The 19,970-nt window shown below is 43.3% G+C and overlaps 2 protein-coding genes and 1 pseudogene across 2 annotated transcripts; all 3 read left to right on the forward strand.

The window, feature by feature from the left end:
• The first annotated feature begins 399 nt into the window (after window positions 1-399).
• On the forward strand, window positions 400-4,116 carry LOC139478780 (DNA-directed RNA polymerase III subunit RPC9-like). Its single transcript, XM_071261400.1, has 2 exons — window positions 400-530; window positions 1,819-4,116. The coding sequence occupies exon 2, from the start codon at window positions 1,933-1,935 to the stop codon at window positions 2,371-2,373; it is 441 nt and encodes a 146-aa protein (XP_071117501.1). The 5' UTR covers window positions 400-530; window positions 1,819-1,932; the 3' UTR covers window positions 2,374-4,116.
• A 7,075-nt stretch (window positions 4,117-11,191) lies between these two features.
• Window positions 11,192-13,246, forward strand: LOC139479434 (uncharacterized). Its single transcript, XM_071262285.1, has 3 exons — window positions 11,192-11,976; window positions 12,489-12,570; window positions 12,680-13,246. Exons 1-3 carry the CDS (start codon window positions 11,192-11,194, stop codon window positions 13,244-13,246), a joined length of 1,434 nt encoding a protein of 477 aa, XP_071118386.1.
• A 650-nt stretch (window positions 13,247-13,896) lies between these two features.
• LOC139479435 (uncharacterized) lies at window positions 13,897-14,832 on the forward strand (annotated as a pseudogene).
• The last annotated feature ends 5,138 nt before the right edge of the window (window positions 14,833-19,970 follow it).

The following is a 19,970-nucleotide window of genomic DNA, read 5'->3' on the forward strand; positions in this document are numbered from 1 at the left end:
AGGACCTAGGGCTGAAGCAATGTCTACTTCCATCATACATGCCGAATTTCTGCCTTCAGACTCGCTTTTCATTTCAAATATAAAAGTACATACGATCAAATAAGAAAACTAGTTATCATCACACTAAAAACATGCAAGATCTGATTTCTATATGTAGTCGATGTTAGAAAACATATTCCATCTGATCTTGTGCCGTTGTAGCTTGGTAAAAAGATCGAACGACAGTTTTCTAAACTAAATTATTTGTTTTCAGGAATTGGTGTAAACAAAGCAAACTTATGGATACCTGACATATACGACCTTGCTCCGTTTGTTTTCGCATTGTGTTTCTACTTTTGTACAATATGTCCGGATAAAAGATTCCAGGTTCTTTGTTACTTCCTGTAGACGGCGCTTTACTTCCGCTTCCAAGGAGGCAAATTTCACAAATTATGATTACTGTTGCACACTGACTAGTTATCGAAATGTCTTTTATGACGGCAGGAAATTACCAGTTTAGCAAGAAAACAGCAGCAACAATTCTAAATCTTGTAAGTTATCGACATCGTTAAGCGTGTAGCAGGTTCTCACAGCTTTTAACAGTTGACAGAAGTTAGAATGCATGTTCGAACAGGAAATAGGCTGACGAGCAGAAAATATGAATCTTATTTTTTAAAAAAACAAGTGCATAGTTCCACCTTGTCCATGTTGTCTGTCGGATGTGTCTGAGTTGTTATTAATGTTTAAACAAGTTACCACAGTTTTATTCGTTAAAAGTGTTTCAAAATCAAAGATCTTGAATGAAAGAGCCTGTTTCAATTAGTGACCAGTTGGCATGTTGGCTGTGAAAAATGCTCCGGGGAATCTTTTTTTTTTTTTTGGCAAGAAGAAAGGCTGGATTCATTTTGTTATGTCTTGTAATTTATTTTCGAAAGTTTATTTTTATGTCTCAAGTTTGCTGATTTTTTTTTTAAAATTAAATTTGAGACATAAAATACATCGACTTCATAGTATCACAAGTAGTGCTTTAAATATTCCACAAACTCCCTGATCATTTCAAAATTCATAGTACAGTTAGTAGATCTGCGTACAAGTTTTTTTTACGTATTTGTATGTTTGCTGTTTAACATCACTCTCAGCAATATTCCAGCTATATGACGGTGGTCTGTAAATAATCAAGTCTGGACCAGACAATCCAGTGATAGACATGAGCATCGATCTACGCAGTTGGAATGTGATGACATGCATGAACCAAGTCACCGAGTCTGATTACCATATCCCGTTAGTTGCCTCTTACGACAAACATTGTCGCCTTTTATGGCAAGCATGGGTTGCTGAAGACCTATTCTAACTCAGATCTTCACATGTTTTTTCACTGTGATATAATATATGCATATTCATGGTAATTGGTATGCTGATAGTAAGGGTATGGTAAGATTTTGTTACTTTACACTTCATGATCCAATTACAAGATGCAGATTTCCTGATACCCACCACTTAAGACCACATTAACCTTGACATGTGTAATATGATTAAAGTCATATTACATATCAGTGAGGTTAATTATAGAGATCTAACCATGCTAACAAACAAGTTTATTATGTCAAAGGTGACATATGGTGACTGGAGAACTCTTTTACATACCCTCAGAATGTCCTTCAGATTTCAGAGACAAGTTTCTTTGTCATGTTCAATCAATCATTGTAACAACTCCATGATCTGGTGTCCTGTGTTAGTTAGCAGACAAAGCACTGATTGCAAAACTTACCCCAGTCTAACAAACTTTCATGTCTTTTTATCATCTTTATGTCCTAGCTTTCATTCATTTTGTTGTTTCAGGTATTATTTCTGATAGTTGCACTAGCCTGGACCTATGTGATCATTGCAGGACGGCATGCATCAATTCAGTACTTGAGACAGTTGAGGTGAAATGTGAACAAGCAATCAGAAAGCATGGAAGTGATTAATGAGAGCAAGTCTATGCTCAGTAACTTTGAGGTTCTGAGTTTACTTACAGACATTCAAACTGGCAAAGGACAGCGCAAGCCCAACAAGCACCAGCAGAATCTGGCAACAATAACATACGAAGCAGTGAAATATTTAGAAGGGACACCATGTAAACTTCAAGATTCTGAAAGTATTCAGAAGTTCATGGACGCCATAAAGCCCTATAAATTAACAAGAGCTGAAAAGCTTCAGTTGCTTAATCACCGTCCATCAACAGCTGTTGAGATTCAGATTATGATAGAAGAAAGTGAGGAGAGATTGACGGAGGACCAGATCTATGAACTGTTAGACCTTCTTTCCAAATATCTGCCGGTTGACAAAGAGGAAGAAATGGAGCAGGATGAAGAAGATGGGGAGGGAGAAGGGGAAGAAGAAGAAGAAAGTTAGCGGTGGGAGGGTTTAGGTTCGAACACTGCTTTTAACATTGCTGGTGTAGATATTTATAACTTAGTAGTTTTAAGTATGTTCATGAAATACACTGTATCTATGTAGATTGTGTGATTTTCTTACAAAATGATTATTTATTGATAAAGAAGTACAGTTGTCACCCCAAAGCTGGAATAGTTAAAGTCAAGTGGATACGCAATGGTTGAAATAGCAGTAATTATTATGAAGTTTCCCATCATCACTGTGCAGGTTCAAGCTTATTTTTGAAACAGTCTGTCTGTGATGTTATTTCCTAAACCTAGCAATTTATCGACTTTGTCTTAAAATGAACGTTTCTGAAACTATAGTTTCTGTATGAAATTTTGTTACCATGGTAAACATTAGTATTATTTTCCAGTTTGCCAGTTTATGATTCAATCATCATTATCAATTATGGAAATTTTTACAAATGACTTTTAGTGTTATCCAAATGTTGATGTTGAGTTTTAAGACTTTGTCACATGTTATTTAGAAAGTGTTATGAGTTTTGAGGAAAGCAGTACATATCATATATATTCAGTCATCATCAGGCTTCAGGCTCATTCCAGGGCTAGGAATCTACCATAAATCCTTAATTAAAAACTAAATGTGTTTATTTCAGCAGTTCCCCAGGCTGTATTTGTTCAAGGCAGACCTGTTCACAGTGTCCAAATTCTCATTTCTCATTCTCATTCTCCCTGCATGAAGATCTGACAAAAGCTCTCAGTAGGAGGTTGCTTCAGGTGAATTTTCTCATCAGCAACTTTGCATTGAGGTTTCTAATTTCTCAGAGTGAGCGAAGCTGCATCATGCTACTTTGTGGATGTTTTTTACCCACACATCCTTTATTTTGATTGGCTGTAGGGGATGGAGATCAAAGTTCGCTAAATATTCACCCGACAAGACCTATTGTCATTTGATGGTTGTCAGATCTTTATGCAGAGAGGTATCCCACTGAAGTAAAAGACCTGATTTTAATGAGATTTGGTCCAAGTTAACGTGACAGTTTCTCGTTAATTTATCATTGAGTGGTAGTAAGATGTGGAATTTTTGTTTGATCGCTATAAGCTCTGCTTCCAATTATTATTGAAGGAAGATATCCAAGGCACACATTTAAAACAAATTTATGTTCTTGTTTTATGAACTTTTTGGTCAGAATGCCTGCTTTGATATTGATGGAATATTGCTAAAAGTGGCGTAAAACCATACACACTCACTCGCTTGGTCAGAATGCCAAGAGGTAGGTGGCAAAGTGAAACGAATGTATACATGTTTTCAAGATGTTGTCAGGGATATTTTTCGATTAATTTCCCCAATAAAAACTCTTGCAATAGATATTTACTCTATTTGCAAATGAATTTGCAATAAGTTCTGTATACAGTATTCAGAACACTTTACCAGTATATTCAAACTTGCCGTTCAAGGCTACAAGAATTTGAATTGTTCAACAACTTCCTAAACCCAACTCCCAACCAGACTGAATTTGTGAGAATGCATTTATCAATGTGTTTGATTTAAGATAGACAGAAAGCATGATAAGCATTAAACTTTAATGTGATCTAACAGAAAAATGATTGTTAAACCAGTTTTATAAGACTTAATGTTAGGGTAATTTGATAGTAGCTGAAATTGCTGTCTAAGAAGAAATGTTTGAAGTTGATGATGTAATTGTCATGCTTGATTCATTGCTCATTGTTTCCCAGTTCATTGATTTGTATTTTCATTAAATGCATAAATTTGGATATTTGTTGTCTCCTGTTGTGTCCCTTTGTTGATTCATAGTCTTATTACCACAGTATGTGTCTGTATTGTCAAGATTGAAAATGCTGACAGTTCCCTCAAATAAGTGGGAAGTCTCGGAAGGCATGACTACTGTGCAGGGGTTAAACATTTCTCAATGACTCTACTGGACTTCCTAGGCAGGTCAATGTCTATGCGCTTGTTAAATGCTCATGATGTCAATCACTGGATTGTCTGGTCTAGACTTGATTATTTTCAGACCGCCATCATGTAGCTGGAACATTGTTGAGTGCGACGTTCAACAACAGACCAATGACTGGCTTTTCTGGTGCCCCAAACTGATATTAACTTGCAGTACATGATTTCCTTCTGCATATTACCAGTACCAACACACTTTGAGGTTGTTTCATTGACATGCTTAACCCTGAAGAGGGATCACAGAGTTGCATCCCATAGACATTCCAGGATCATGGGATGAAAGCTCAAATTCAACCTCATTCAGAGCCTTCATTTGTCAGCACTATACCCATGCTAGTGGATTTGACGAAAGTGTCAAACATGGAAGAACTGCATCACTTAATGCATTCCTGTGGGTAGACTTGTGGTTAAAGTGTTCGCTCGTCACGACCCGGGTTCTATTCCCTACATGGGTTCAAAGTGTGAAGCCCATTTCCGGTGTCCCCCCACCATGATATTGCTGGAATATTGCTAAAAGCGGTGTAAATCCACACTCACTCACTCACTGACCTGACGCAATAGGCTGACTCATGGTGATATCACTGGAATACTGTTCAAAGGTGTCTGAAACATAGCTCACCATTTGGAGGACTTGACAGGATTCAGTATAGCATTGGCGCTTTGCTCCAAATGTTCAGTTTTAACACTATTCTAGGTAAACAGTAAACTCCCTAATCTCTATCAAGTATAAGTGATCATGGGTTCGAATACCAGATTTCCCCTTGTTGTGATCTTTGGTTTGTCAGCACAATCCTATTGCTCGTTTATTTCACCAAATTTGGAAAAAGAATACTCCCACATTATGAGTTTACTATTTTGTAGTGTTTAAGCATTGTTGCAATGATCCCACTCATCCACTACATGAACGTAATCTACCACCATATCTCATTAAGCAATTTTCGTCAAAATTGGTTTTTGGGGGTGGGGTAACATTGTATACAATATCTCAGCCCCTATGTAATATATTTTCAATTTGTTTTCTGTATAGGATAGCACAATGGTTCAGGCAGATTTTAATACCCAGTTATAGTGGTTGTATTGTCACAATTCAATGGAATTGATGTTTTACCTACTCACACGATTTGAAAATGAAGTGAAAAAATATTATTTTTATCAATGTTTCCACTGAGAATTAGGATAACAGTTAAATGAAACAAAATGATTTCCATATTACCTGTAATCAAAGACATAATTTGGATAGCTTTAATGTTACAACCAATTTTGTCTAATTATGCATTCTTCCTTCAATTCATGCAATTTTGACCCCGTGAAAATTCACGCACGCACACACTTGCAAAGTTACTACCCAATGAAAATTATGTACAGATACCTCCTTTTATGCAATAGAAAAGGTTTAAGATATACAGGAAAATGTGGGTATGAAAATCTTGTTTTTCACCCTTGGCAAACTGACTATTACGCTGAACACCAGGACATAACAAAGAGTGAGTGAGTGAGTTGGGTTTAACGCCGCTTTTAACAGTATTCCAGTTATATTGTGGCGTGTCAGCTTAATGTGGGAGAAGAGCCTGAAGTGATGCAGGTGTCGGACGTTTACCACTTCGGTGAAACCCACAAGCAGGGTAGTAGTTGAGTACAGCGGTCTGGGACCGCTCCTGGCTTCTGATTGGTCGAGAGGGTCACGTGACCTCTGTGACGTCACTTCCGGTCACGTGACCCTCTGAGCATGCGCGCAGGGCATGATGGGACCTGGGCGCGCATCCAAGATAGCGGCACATCCATTTCCGGTGGCGCGCGCCTCCAAGATGGCGGCGTATCCGTTTCCGGTGGCGCGCGTCTCCAAGAGGGCTGCGCCTCCGTTTCCGATGGCGTGCGCCTTCAAGATGGCGTCGCATCCATGTCCGGTGTCGTGCGCACCTCCAAGGAGCGTCGCCTCCGTGTCCGGTGGTGCGTGCACCTCCAAGAGGACGTTGCATCCGTTTCCGGGGAGGAGGAAGGGAAGGGGGGAAAAAACCCAGAGAAGCGGTCGTAAAAGGTGAACAAGAAAAGAGTTTTGTTGTTGTTGTTCTGAACATAGACGTGGTGGTGGTGGTGAAGGGAGGAAGGGAGGGAAGGAGGAGGCGGGTTCATGGTTTGGGGGTTTGAGGGTCGTCAAAGCAAAGGATGAAAGCGTTCTTTCGGGAGAGATGGGTGGCCCTGAAAAGGGCCGTTTTGAAGAAGATGACTTCTTCACATACAGGTGCACGCAACGGTACAAAGGCACGGGGGGACTGTCATTTGGCGTCTTACAGGACACCTACTGGTGTGAGTTAAACGACGCATGTAGGTATCCTTCAAGATGGCCTTGCAATAAACGCATTGGAAAGTCCCATCCCATGCCCTTGTACCATGGACATACACTGGCAGACATCCTTGGCATCTGCCGCATTGCCATGGTGGAGACAATGGTGGTGATGTTATTATCTCAGTAGAAATCGGCTCCAGATCCCAGTTTTCTGATTTCTTTTCCATGATTCTTTTAAAAATAAATTTTACAAGTGGCACTGATCCACTCGAATGGTTGTTCTCTTGTTTTATAAGAGAGGCACTGACACCCTGCTTCCTGGTTGGTTCGCCAGGCAGCAGCTCCGATTGGTTCGTTTCGGTGCCTGGCCTGCGCCTCGGTTTTCCAAAACGGACCGACCCCTGTGTTTCTTTTCCATAGGAAATGGATTTTACCATGGGAGAGAAAGCACAACCCCGGTTCGGCCATTCAGAGCCCAGCATGGCCAGAGTGCAGACTCTGGTTGGTCGACAACCCAGGCTTCTGATTGGGACAGATTTCGATCCGGTTTTTTTTTCTTGGGTAGCCTTGGTATTTTTTTTAGGTAGACGGTCGTCTGAATGCTAAAGGTGGACCTTCATAGGTAGGCATGAACGTGGGAATGTACGTTGTGTCACTCCCATGCCAATCGGAATGTCATGTGTGTGTGTGTGTGTTTGTCTTCAAACAGACGTTGACGTTGATCCATAGAATGATGATGCCATGCCTACGCGATGTACGTCATGTTGCCAGACACACGCGGTGTTTCACGCGTGTTGTCAGGCAAAACGTGGTGTCATGTGTGTGTGTGTGTGTGACTACAAACATTGATTTAGTATTGAGATGGATAGAGAAAGATCGATAGACATACGTGACGTTTGCACACGTGATGTACTTCGTGTCGCGATGTGAACGTCATGTACTTTGTGTGTTGCCATGCAAACGTAGTGTCATATGTTTGTGTGTCTTCAAATTATTATTTATATTTAATGATACCGAGGTGTTGACACTCGCGTAGGTCTACAGACGTACTGTGACACGTGTTTTCATGTACACGTGATGTTTGACGTGGTTTTACCACGTGTCTCTATTTATATATTTATATATTTATATATTTATATATTTATATATATATTTATTTTATTTTGAGACGTACCATGGTGATGTCACGCGTAGGCGTATGCCTCCAAGAGACCTAGGAGAGGGTGTGGGTTCTTTGTTTTGGATTGTTGGGTTGGCAAAGCAAAGGATGAAAGTTGTCTTTTGGGTGAGATGGGTGGCACTGAAAAGGGCCTTTTGGGGAAGAAAAAACTTTTCTGCTGCTGTCAAAGAAGAATCATCATGTCCAAGCTTATCACAAGACAAGGATCGTCGAAGTGGTACTTGTTGCCATCTGGGTATACCATCTTTTTATACCATCTGGGTGCCCTACGTGGCACCACTTGTGGGTCCAAAAAATAAAATAAAATACTTTTTAACAGGAACTTGAACGGGAACTTGAACAGGAACACAGGAAACGGGAAACACCCTCTTAGGCAGCCGGACGTGCTACGCCATTCGTGTTCTTCTGATTCACCATCTCCTTGCAGAGATAGTGTAGCTGTAGCTTCTTCTTGTGTCTCACCAGACCGAGTCTGAGGTAGTCACAGTGTGGGGACCACCTGTGGTGTTCCACCCAAGAATCGTCGTGGGGCGCCTATCGTCTCAGCCGCACCCCACATTGGAAATAGTACACGCCATCGGCACCCCCTGTGTAGGCAAATCCCGCATGGGCCATCTCTTCAAACGTCATGTACTTTGTGTGTTGCCATGCAAACGTAGTGTCATATGTTTGTTTGTCTTCAAATCATTATCATTATTTAATGATACCGAGGTGTTGACACTCGCGTAGGTCTACAGACGTACTGTGACACGTGTTTTCATGTACACGTGATGTTTGACGTGGTGTACCACGTGTCTCTATTTATATATTTATATATTTATATATTTATATATATATTTATTTTATTTTGAGACGTACCATGGTGATGTCACGCGTAGGCGTATGCCTCCAAGAGACCTAGGAGAGGGTGTGGGTTCTTTGTTTTGGATTGTTGGGTTGGCAAAGCAAAGGATGAAAGTTGTCTTTTGGGTGAGATGGGTGGCACTGAAAAGGGCCTTTTGGGGAAGAAAAAACTTTTCTGCTGCTGTCAAAGAAGAATCATCATGTCCAAGCTTATCACAAGACAAGGATCGTCGAAGTGGTACTTGTTGCCATCTGGGTATACCATCTTTTTATACCATCTGGGTGCCCTATGTGGCACCACTTGTGGGTCCAAAAAATAAAATAAATACTTTTTAACAGGAACTTGAACGGGAACTTGAACAGGAACACAGGAAACGGGAAACACCCTCTTAGACAGCCGGACGTGCTACGCCATTCGTGTTCTTCTGATTCACTATCTCCTTGCAGAGATAGTGTAGCTGTAGCTTCTTCTTGTGTTTCACCAGACCGAGTCTGAGGTAGTCACAGTGTGGGGACCACCTGTGGTGTTCCACCCAAGAATCGTCGTGGGGCGCCCATCGTCTCAGCCGCACCCCACATTGGAAATAGTACACGCCATCGGCACCCCCTGTGTAGGCAAAGCCTGCATGGGCCATCTCTTCAGCAGTCTGATTCATTTGCGTAGGCAACGCTTCAAACGAAGCGAGCCTTCTTTCAAACTAGGGCTGCAACGATACACCTAGGTCACGATACGATATGTATCTCCATACTTACATCACGATTCGATACGTATCTCGATACGCTACGATACACATAGTGACAAGAGAAGACAAGAGATGAATGAATTAAACTTAGTTTATTAAAATGAAAAAATAAATGAAAGTGATGAATGTTCATGAGTCATAAAATATATACTGTAATGAGTATTTTAACTGAATGAATCATCTGCCATTTCCATGTAATGGCTAGCAAACACAAAAGTAACAGTCCTACATATTTGTGAGTTGTGACTAGATGGTAGATTCTAGGAGTAAATACTAAATGTACCAGTGTCCAGTAACTAATGATTTGCCATTTTCGTGAATAAAGGCAAAAAAACAATTAAAAACAATTAAAGCAACAGCCATGTTATACACCATTTGAAAGGTCTAATCCTAGTGTTTATAAATATGAAAGTTATGTTTATCACATTATTTAAATAATGCATTTACAACTTAATTAAGTTCGTTGTAAATAAAAAAAAATGTAAGCTAACACATTCATAAGGAAGCGAAAATTTGACGATTTGGGGCAAGTTTAAGATTTCAAAAGATCTACTTATTTCTTTTTTATTTTCATTGTATACGTAATTGGAAAATTATTTTAAAAAGAATTATGAATAGAATCTCTTTTCACTCATTTCCAGATAACAGCGGCTGTCCGCTCAGAGAAATACCTCCGTTTTCGAAAGCTTCGTATGAATAACACGTTTGTCGAAGACTGACATATGACACATCACTAGAAAGCTTGTTTTTTCACCTACACGCTCGCAACATTGCCTTTGTCTTTTTCGTAGCTATAACATAAGATTTCATTGGATAAAATGGTTTCTAATGACGCTTTCTTGCCGAAATCTGCTACAAGGTTCACGATTGGTCAAATTTGAGCACGTGACCTGAGACAGGCAATCAAATGACAAATCCTCGTGTATGATAAATTTCAGATTTTTACGAAATAATTTGGTTAAATCGTGTTATTCTGAACGTTTTAAGCAGGAAATCGCGATCTATATTAAAAATATGGAGCTTTGTGGATGTTTCATGCTAGGTTACAAGCTGTGACAAAGATTTTTCATGCATATATTTTGGAAAACCCAGCGCCTGTCAATCGATTCACAGGTGTCCGACCTGTTTTCAGCTGGTCCGCGTCTTGGAGACCCCCATGGCTCACCACGAGTGCTCAGATGATGAACATCCCTGCTTGGTGTGCCGAGAACCTATGACCCCAGACCATCGCTGTTACATGACGCCTCTCCGTGATGAAAACGAGGATGAGGAAGAGGGAGAGGAAGAAGGGGAAGAGAAACAACATCACATACGAGACAATGTCCAATACGTCTTCTACGATTTTGAATGCATGCAAGACACGGGGGAACACATTCCAAATTTGTGCGTGGTGCAGTTGGGATGTGGACGGTGCATCAGTGAAGTGAGCAAGGACTTGTGCGAACACTGTCCATGGAGAGAAGAAGGGTATGGTCCCAGCCGTGAGATCGTGTTTCAAGGCCCCACCACGCGACATGATGTGTGTGTGTGTGTGTGGTTGACCACGCTGGCTGAAACACCCAAGAAGAAGAAGAAGAACCAAGAGGAAGAGGAGGGCAGCACACGCAAGGGGACAACAGCACGCCTGGGGAAAAGAAAAGGGGATGGAACCCCCTCAAGAAACCACTCTTCAAAATGTCAACGACATTCATCACCCCAGCAGGAGGAAGAGGAAGATGTGGAGGGGGAAGATGTCATGGAAGTGGAGAAAACAAAGAAGCCAAAGAACAAGAACACCACCACCAATACAGTCCAGAAGGAGGATCGCATGTGATGGCCCATAATGCACGATCCTATGATTTACACTTGATCCTGAAGGGGCTGTCCCCTCTCCTGATGAAACTCCCCACCAAGATTCGAAATGGTCAGCAAGTTTTGCAGGTGACCCTCGGACGGTTGTGGTTCGAAGATTTCATACCTTACCCCCTGAAAGCATTTCCAAAGAGTTTTGGGCTGAAAGAACTGAAGAAGGGGTATTTTCCGCACTTTTTCAATACCGAAGCCAACCAGACCTACAGAGGTCCCTATCCACCAGCCATCATGTACGATCCCGATGGCATGTCTCCCGCAGAACGCACAGCTTTTCTCCAGTGGCATACCCCAAAAGTGCAAGAAGGAGCCTTGTTCGACTTACAAGGAGAACTTTTAGCCTACTGCCAGATCGATGTGGACATTTTGAGACGGGGATGCGCCGACTTCCGACAGAACGCCGTCAACTCGGTTGGCATGGATCCCTTCGTAGAGGTGATGACAGCTGCTGCGTTCACCATGAAACCCTTCCGAAAACACGACCTGAAACCCAATACCATCGCTATTCTTCCACCTCAAGGCTACCAACCCAAGAGAAAGTATTCCCAAGCCTGTATGCACTGGCTCCATTATCTGATGGAAACGGACCCCCATCTGCACCTCCAGCACGCCAGGAATGGAGGTGAAAAAGAGTTCACGTGTGGAGAGGGCCAACATCGGTACAGTGTGGATGGCTACGATCCAGCGACAGGCGCCATCTACGAATTCCTGGGCTGGGCATGGGTGCCAGACCTGTCACAAGACCCAACGTGGAGAACCTCACCCCGTCCTGGGCACGTCGTTGGGAGCCCGTTACACCGACACCCACTACTGCTTGAGTCTCTTGAATCAACACCCTGAGGTGAAACGGATCGTTACCCTGTGGGAGCACGAGTTTACAAAAATGCAACAGGAGGACTCCACACTGCATGCTTTCTTGCGGGGACTGTATCCACGTCCCTGGGCCGCTCAACCCTCGCGACGCCTTCTATGGAGGACGCACCAATGCCACGCGATTATGCTACGAAGTCCAAGAAGGTGAAACCATCAAGTACATCGATATTTGTTCCCTTTATCCTTACATTTGTAAGACCGGAGCGTTTCCCATGGGACACCCGACCCTTCTCCATCAACCCCCTGTGGACACTGAACTGAACTGTTTGAACTGAAATGACTGATACAATGTCGTGTCCTACCCCGCGAAACGACTCTACCATCTGCTACTGCCCTACAGATCGTGTGGCAAACTGCTCTGTCCTTTGTGCCGTACGTGTGCCGATAGCCGCTCAGACTCCCCCTGCAAGCACACGGACGAAGAGAGGTCATGGGTGGGCACGTATGCCACCGTAGAACTCAAGGAAGCCGTGAAGAAGTATGACTACCAGGGCTTCAGATCTACGACGTTTGGCATTTTGACACTTTTGCACAGCATGAGCCCGACACCCAGCAAGTAGGACTCTTTGACATTTCAAGGAGAAGCTCGAAGCCAGCGGATACCCCGAAGGATGTACGGATCATGACGCTTACATCCAGGAGATCTACGACAAAGAAGGCATTGGGTTGGACAAGGACCACATCGAAAAAAATCCAGGACGTCGCACGATTGCCAAGATGCAACTGAATTCGCTCTGGGGCAAGTTTGGACAACGGCTAGACTACAGTCAGAACATCTATATGAACGATCCTGTACAGTACTTTGCCTTGTGGAGGAATGAACGCAATACCATCGAGGATGTCACTGTTGTCAACGAACACATGGTGGAACGGACCTATACCCAGCAGAAAGAATTCCAAATGAATCCAGAGCTGGGAAATTCGTTGGGTGAGTTTACAGATGAACTGGACGGAAACACCATCAAGACGTTTGTGTCAGGAGGCCCTAAAAACTATGGCTATGAGTTAATGAACCCCAGACCCGATGGAACGCACAGGACCTGCAAAGTGCGAGGGTTCACTTTGAATTACAGAAACCAACAACATCTCAACTTTGACACCATGAAAGGACTGATACTGGGCCATCGGCCTGGGAAAGAGGAATAAATAATCAGTTTGGATTACCCTCATCACATCATTCGAAAAGGACCTCGGTACGAAAACGCTCTTGTGACCCGACCCACCCGAAATGACTATTGTACCATGTACGACAAGCGACGTCTCGTCTACGACGAAACCACAGGGCTGCCTGTAGTCACGCTCCCCTTTGGGTACAGAGACGACTGTCTATAAATACGTCATGCCATTGGGGTGTCACAACGGATCGAAACTGAATCGACATGGACACCTCAGAAAAAAACCGATCGAAATCTGACCAATCAGAAGCCTGGGTTGTCGACCAATCAGAGGCCGCACTGATTGGTCGAACCGAGGTTGTGCTTTCTCTCTCACGCTACAAGCCTAACCCTATGGAAAAGAAACACAAGGGTCGGTCCATTTTGGAAAAATTGAAGTGAAAGTCAGACACCAGAATGGACCAATCAGAAAGCAGGACCTCCATGCCTTTTAATACGACCAACGCTCTCCAGTCATCACTTTTCACAGAACGGACCAAGCAACAACATCGTCCCTCTGATTGATGTTCCTGGAAGAAACACGTGTTGAATGCCAAGACACAGAGCGACATGGGTGGTAAAGGAAGCAGTGGAGATGAGAACGGTGACATGACTGCTGAACTGTGGGGTGAAGTGTAAGACATGTTGTGTGCCAAGATAAAGGCAGACGACGCGTACGCCAAGATACATTCAAAGATGAGGAAACTGACTGAACCCAAGAAAGTAGCACCGAAGAAGACGATAAAGGAGACCCAGAAGGAAAAAAACACAAGCAAACCAGCAGCAGCAGCAACACCCACCACCACCACCACAACCACCACCACCACCCTCACATCAGCGCCAGTCACCACCACCACGACAGCAGCAGCAACAACAGCAGCAGCAGCAGCAGCAGACACCGAAACGAAGGGGACATCCTTTTTGAAACCTGCAACACCTGCAAAAAGACAATCACGGAAGAAATTATCTCTGAAGATCTCTCATCAAGAACAACTGTAAGTACCATGCTCTTCTTTGTCTCAGTCATTCTTGATGTGATGATGATGTTGATGTTGAACATGAATATGACTATTCATATGATCGACTCTGTCCTATGATTGACAGGACCCCTGATGTCAGTTCAGGCCAGTCCGTGCTAGAACAGTGGTGGGAACAAACCCCTCGGGAGCCCACCTATTCAACGAATGCGCCTGTGACGATGACGACCGGTGACAGTGATGATCATGAAGCGCTCAAGCTGGCAACTCTCCCTTCCATGGATCTGGACACACTCCCCCTGCTTGATGCTTCTTGGTCACCAGCATCACCGGAAGATGTTCATGTCTTCTCCTCAGGTATGCCCATGGTTTGCAACGATGACAACGTTGACCAGGATCCTTATGGAGAAGCTCAACTCACTCCCCTACAACGTGAATGTAGTGTTTGCCAATGTTAAGATACATAAGCTGCAACAGTGGCCAAGTGATGTGCCATGTCAGTTTCAGGGAGGCCATAGACTGTACTTGTTTTACTGATGGGCCTCTCACATGTTCGGGACCTGTTTGGGACAGTATGATGGAGGGTCACATCTTATGGTGATCCTCATCTTCACTTGAAGAGCTTTACAACACGTAAGCTGCAACAGTGGTCAAGTGATGTGTCATGTCTGTTTCAGGGAGGCCATAGACTGTACTTGTTTAACTGATGGACCTCTCACATGTTTGATGGAGAACCACATCTTAGGGTGACCCATCTTCACTAGAAGAGTTTGAAGATAGAAGAGCTTGCAGATGAAACGTTGTCGCGTTATTGTTGTTGTAGGGACATGCAAAGCACTCCCTCATCCATTGTCTTTTCATAATTTCCAATGTATCTAGTTGTGATTGTTCATTATTAAACAGTGATTGATTGAACTGACTCTCTGTGTCTTGATTGATCTCAACTCCAATAGAGTGCCGAACCGAGGGTAGAGGTTGAGTTGAGATGTCGTCTACCTTGTCTGTCTGTCTGTCTGTGCGTCTGTCATGTCAGTGCACATGCTCGTTGTAAAAGAGAAAGATAAAAGTAAAGAATAAAAAATAGATAAAAGAGAAAGGCCATGCTTGAAAGATCAGCTGCCTGGTGTCAGTCATTCCAGTACACATCACCACTACCACCGTGTGCCATGTCATGTGTCATGTCATGTATCATGCCGTGTGTCAGTCAGCCCAAACACAGGATGACGTCACGTGATGAGGTGGAGGAGGTGGAGGCTAAGGTCAAAACCTTCCGTTGAAGGGGGTAGGGTGGAGAGTTTCATAAAAGCAGGCGAACCCTCAGACATTCTTTCAGTGAAGTCACAGTCATCATGGAGCAAAGACGTTCTATGAATGCCATGTCATCCTCCCGAGATGTCGTCACCGATTCCTAGTGGGTGTCTGAAAAGGCGGGAGAACAAGAAGCGAGAAAACGCCCACTCTTTATGGACGACACACTCTTGATGGACGACACATGGCGACTCAGTGACATTCTGGAGGGACCTTTTCCTTCTTACACCTTGTGTCATCTTTCTAATCCCAACTATGATTCATTTCAAGAACGTCTGAGGTCTTTTCAAACGTGGCCTAAACAGATGACCCAGACCCCTTATGACATGGCCATGGCTGGCTATTTCTATCCAGGACGAGGTGACCGTGTTATCTGTTACTGCTGCGGTGTGACACTTTGCCAATGGGAAGCCACAGACCAACCCTGGAAAGAACATCTGAAGCACGCGAAAGTCCCTTGCGAATACTTGTGTGTGTTTTGTCCTGAGAAGTGAACGAAAAATACAGACGTTTGGTGTCCCAAGAAGCACGGAAGAGAAGAGTCGAGTGTCTTGTTCACCCCAAGTGACAAAGTTTTGTTTTTTTTCAAAGTGTACAGACGTTCATACCCTCGTGGTCACCCTCGCGGTCACCCCCTTGGTCACCCCTCGTGTTCACAAAAATCACAGGGATGTCCCCCCTCATCCTGTGACATTTGTTTGGTTGTGTTGGTTCATGTGATCAGGGGGATTAAAAAAAAGTTGAACAAATAGTAGTGTTATGTTGTCTGTAGGATGAAGAAAAAAACAAAACAGGATCGAAATGCACACCCCGATTGGCCGAACCGGGATTGTGCTTTCTCTCCCATGGTAAAATCCATTTCCTATGGAAAAGAAACACAGGGGTCGGTCCGTTTTGGAAAACCAAGGTGTAGGCCAGGCACCGGAACGAACCAATCGGGGGCGCTGCCTTGGGAACCAATCAGGAAGCAGGGTGACACCCCAGCGCCCCTGTTACAATAGCCATGTCTGGGCTGCAGATTGCCCAGAACCTAGTCGAAAGAAAATGTCAGCAACACCGTCCACGTCGACACCCGTGGCATCCGTGGCACCCGTGACACAAGTGCTTCATCTCATAGAAGACATGCATGCCGATGTCCTCGACCTAAAAGAATGCCTCACACAACTCCGTGCAGGCATCACACCTCTTCTAGAGAAAAGAAAACGGAACAGAAGCCCCTCGAGAAAACACGCTTCAAAGCGCCGACGACACCTTCAGTCCGAGGATGAGATGGAGGTAGAGGATGAAGAAGATAAATCGTCTAAGCAAAGTGACTAACGCATGGGTCATGCTGCTCCACTGTTATTTCCAGTTTCCCATCGTTTCCAGTTTTTCCAGTGTTCCAGTGTTCCTACCGTTTCCTGTCGTTTCCAGTTTCCAGTTTGTTTCCCAACGGCCCTTTTCAGGGCCACCCATCTCTCCCGAAAGAACGCTTTCATCCTTTGCTTTGAAGACCGTCAAACCCACAAAACATGAACCCGCCTCCTCCTTCCCTCCCTTCCTCCCTCCCTCCCTTCACCACCACCCTCCCTTCTCCACCACCACCACCACCACGTCTCTTGGAGGCGCGCGCCACCGGAAACGGATACGCCGCCATTTTGGAGGCGCGCGCCACCGGAAACGGATGTGCCGACTGGGACACCCGTGCCCCCACATAACAAAGAAAACTGAAAAACTGTTTAAAAATGTGCTGAAACCTCACATCTTTTCACATGATTTACATTGAAGTCCCATTTTGAAGTCCCTCTGTCATGTTGAAACCACCTCCTTGGACTAGCGACAGAACATCTCCCCCGCGGCCACGTCATACCAAATGACGTTAAAAGATTGTACTTATTGTTACGCAGTCTGGCGCTCAGCATTAAGAGGATATAAAATAAGGTCTGGTCGGCTCGGATGAGAAGGTGTCTGAGTAAGATATCCATGTTAACCTGCGGCAATGTATCACAGTGGGCTAGCACTAGAGAACCGCACACCGTAATCCTTGAATAGACGCTTGATTATGTGCGGTGTCTGACAGACTCGAAATGAATAACATATTCTTCCCTTTACTCACTACCTGTGCCGAGTTATTGGATATTCACTCTATTTTAACAGTACAAGGGTTCCACATATAAAAAAAAGTTTTGGGAACCTGAAATTCAAGAAATCCTGACAGAAGACGAACACTACCATGTTCATGATACACAGTTGTTCCTAACTTTCTCTTTTCAAATGTTTGTGTTTCAGAAAGTCAAATTACAGCAATCATGTCTATGTTGAAATAACTCGTGTTCTCCGCATGCAGTTAAAATCGTGTATCTTGAGAAAAAGCAAATTGACTATAAAACCTTTATCTCTAAACAGGTATTCCTTTATGTACCTAATAAAGTGATATTAAAGCCAAAGCGGTTATCATACAAAATGCAAACCACACACGTTTGCTGTGCGCCCACTCATAATTTTTTTACACTTATTCCCACTGTATGTTCAGGGCTCTTTATTCAAGTTACACGTCCCATCTTCATGGCCTTGAAATTTAAAGTGTTTACCGGAATTAAAGAAAAAAGACGCACGGTGTAGACGTCCATGAAATTCAAGGATTTACGGTAGGGTGATTGCCAGTCGCTATATAAGTGCAGTGACTTTGAACGCGACGTTAAAACCCTACTTCACCTCACCACCCTATACCGTTGAATGTTGGATCAAACCGACTGTCCATTTTTGTTGAACGGCCTGTTATCCTGGTCAAAACTGAAACATCAGATTGAAAACAAAAGGACGAATTTCTTATGTTCACTTTCCTTCTTACTGTAGTGATACACATCAAAAGACAGACGTAAATATGCATGTACTGTGTGGACTGTAATCAAGGGTGTCACCGCGGCAATCTTATTCAAATAAGAGCTTTTGTTCCGATTCCATACCTCTCTCCGTCACGGCCTTCAATAGGGGGTTAACGTCAGACGAACCCTGAGCAGGCTGTGACCAACCAATCAGAGAAGGATGTGTGGGCAGTTTTACCAATCAGATGACAGCTTTCTAAATGGACGCGGCTTCAATATCCAGTTGGTGGCTATGGGCATGGCTTTACTAATGTTTGGTGTATGAGAAGTGAAACTGCAGCCGAAAGAAACACTTTTGTCGTTGATATCTTTTTCAAATATGCACAACAAAGTGCGGCCATTATTCTTCATTCGGAACTGCCCTTTACGTATTGCGCGAGGATTTCCTCTCATTTCCTCTCACGCAAAGATGACACGCCATTAGATAACTGAAATGCTGTTCAAAGCGGCTTTAAACCCAACTCACTTCACATACATTTACAATACATCTGAAAACAAATATTAATTATTGTCAGGAAGGATATACATTTTCTGTATAATGTTTATGAAAAGGGAAACAGAAAGAGGCAAATCTATCTGTTTCATTTTTTCATGTAGTCTTCCGTTTAAGAATATAATTGAGATCACTTTGGGTGAGTCTTGCATACACTTCAAGTCCGATGATTCTGAGGAACTAAACAGTTATAAGAAACAAAAAGGGGAAGGTGAAAACGAGGAAACTATTTTGATTTTTAGCTGCATGGCGTAAGCTTACAAGGAGGAAACATACTGAAGAAAAATGAGAATAATTTGAATGGGCGTCCATAAAAGCAATGTGAAAAAATTAAGTGATCATTTATTTTGAAAAGGATTTCACAAGGGGATCTCTCACAGGTCAGTATATTGCGCATGTCGGTGGCGGTATCTGTGCGCCCCGAAAACAAGATTTGGTGATCATGCACATAAATATTTTCCTATAACGCGAAGAACAGCATTTGAGCGCGAAACGTTGAAATAAATATTTCTGTCTCAAAATTGCAGACCTGATGATAATGCAGAAAACGAGTGAGTGATTTGGGTTGAACAATACTTTAGTTATGTCACCGAGATGAAAATGAATACTCCACAAGGAGTGGATAAGTTGTGTTTAACACCGCTTTTAACAGTATTCCAGTTATATCGCGGCGTGTCAGCTTAATGTGGGAGGAAAGCTCGAAGTGATGCAGGTCTTAGACGTTTACCACTTCGGTGAAACCCACGAGCACGGGTATGGTGCTGACAAACCTAGAAACATAATTGGGGCGAACCGGGATTCGAACCCACAACCATAGGTTTCTTGTGTGCCCAATGGGCGCAACTCCATAAATACACTGCTACACACACCAGACACATACACTGCTACATACACCACATACATACACTGCTACACACACCAGATACATGCACTGCTACACACACTGCATACATGCATTGCTTCATACACTGCTACACACACTGCATACATACACTGCTACAAACACTGCCACACACACCAGACACATACACTGCTACACACACTGCATACATACACTGCTACACACACTGCATA

The sequence above is a fragment of the Haliotis cracherodii genome, unplaced genomic scaffold, assembly GCF_022045235.1.
Source record: "Haliotis cracherodii isolate W230 unplaced genomic scaffold, xgHalCrac1.p SCAF_4, whole genome shotgun sequence".
NCBI lineage: Eukaryota > Metazoa > Mollusca > Gastropoda > Lepetellida > Haliotidae > Haliotis > Haliotis cracherodii.

Excerpts from the sequence above, each read along its gene's own strand:
- LOC139478780 (XM_071261400.1), top strand. The coding sequence starts at position 1,933 with ATGGAAGTGATTAATGAGAGCAAGTCTATGCTCAGTAACTTTGAGGTT.
- LOC139479434 (XM_071262285.1), top strand. The coding sequence starts at position 11,192 with ATGGCCCATAATGCACGATCCTATGATTTACACTTGATCCTGAAGGGG. Across the intron at positions 11,977-12,488 it reads GACCTGTCACAAGACCCAAC|CCGCTCAGACTCCCCCTGCA; the intron begins GTGGAGAACCTC and ends GTGTGCCGATAG. Across the intron at positions 12,571-12,679 it reads CCGTAGAACTCAAGGAAGCC|GAGAAGCTCGAAGCCAGCGG; the intron begins GTGAAGAAGTAT and ends TGACATTTCAAG.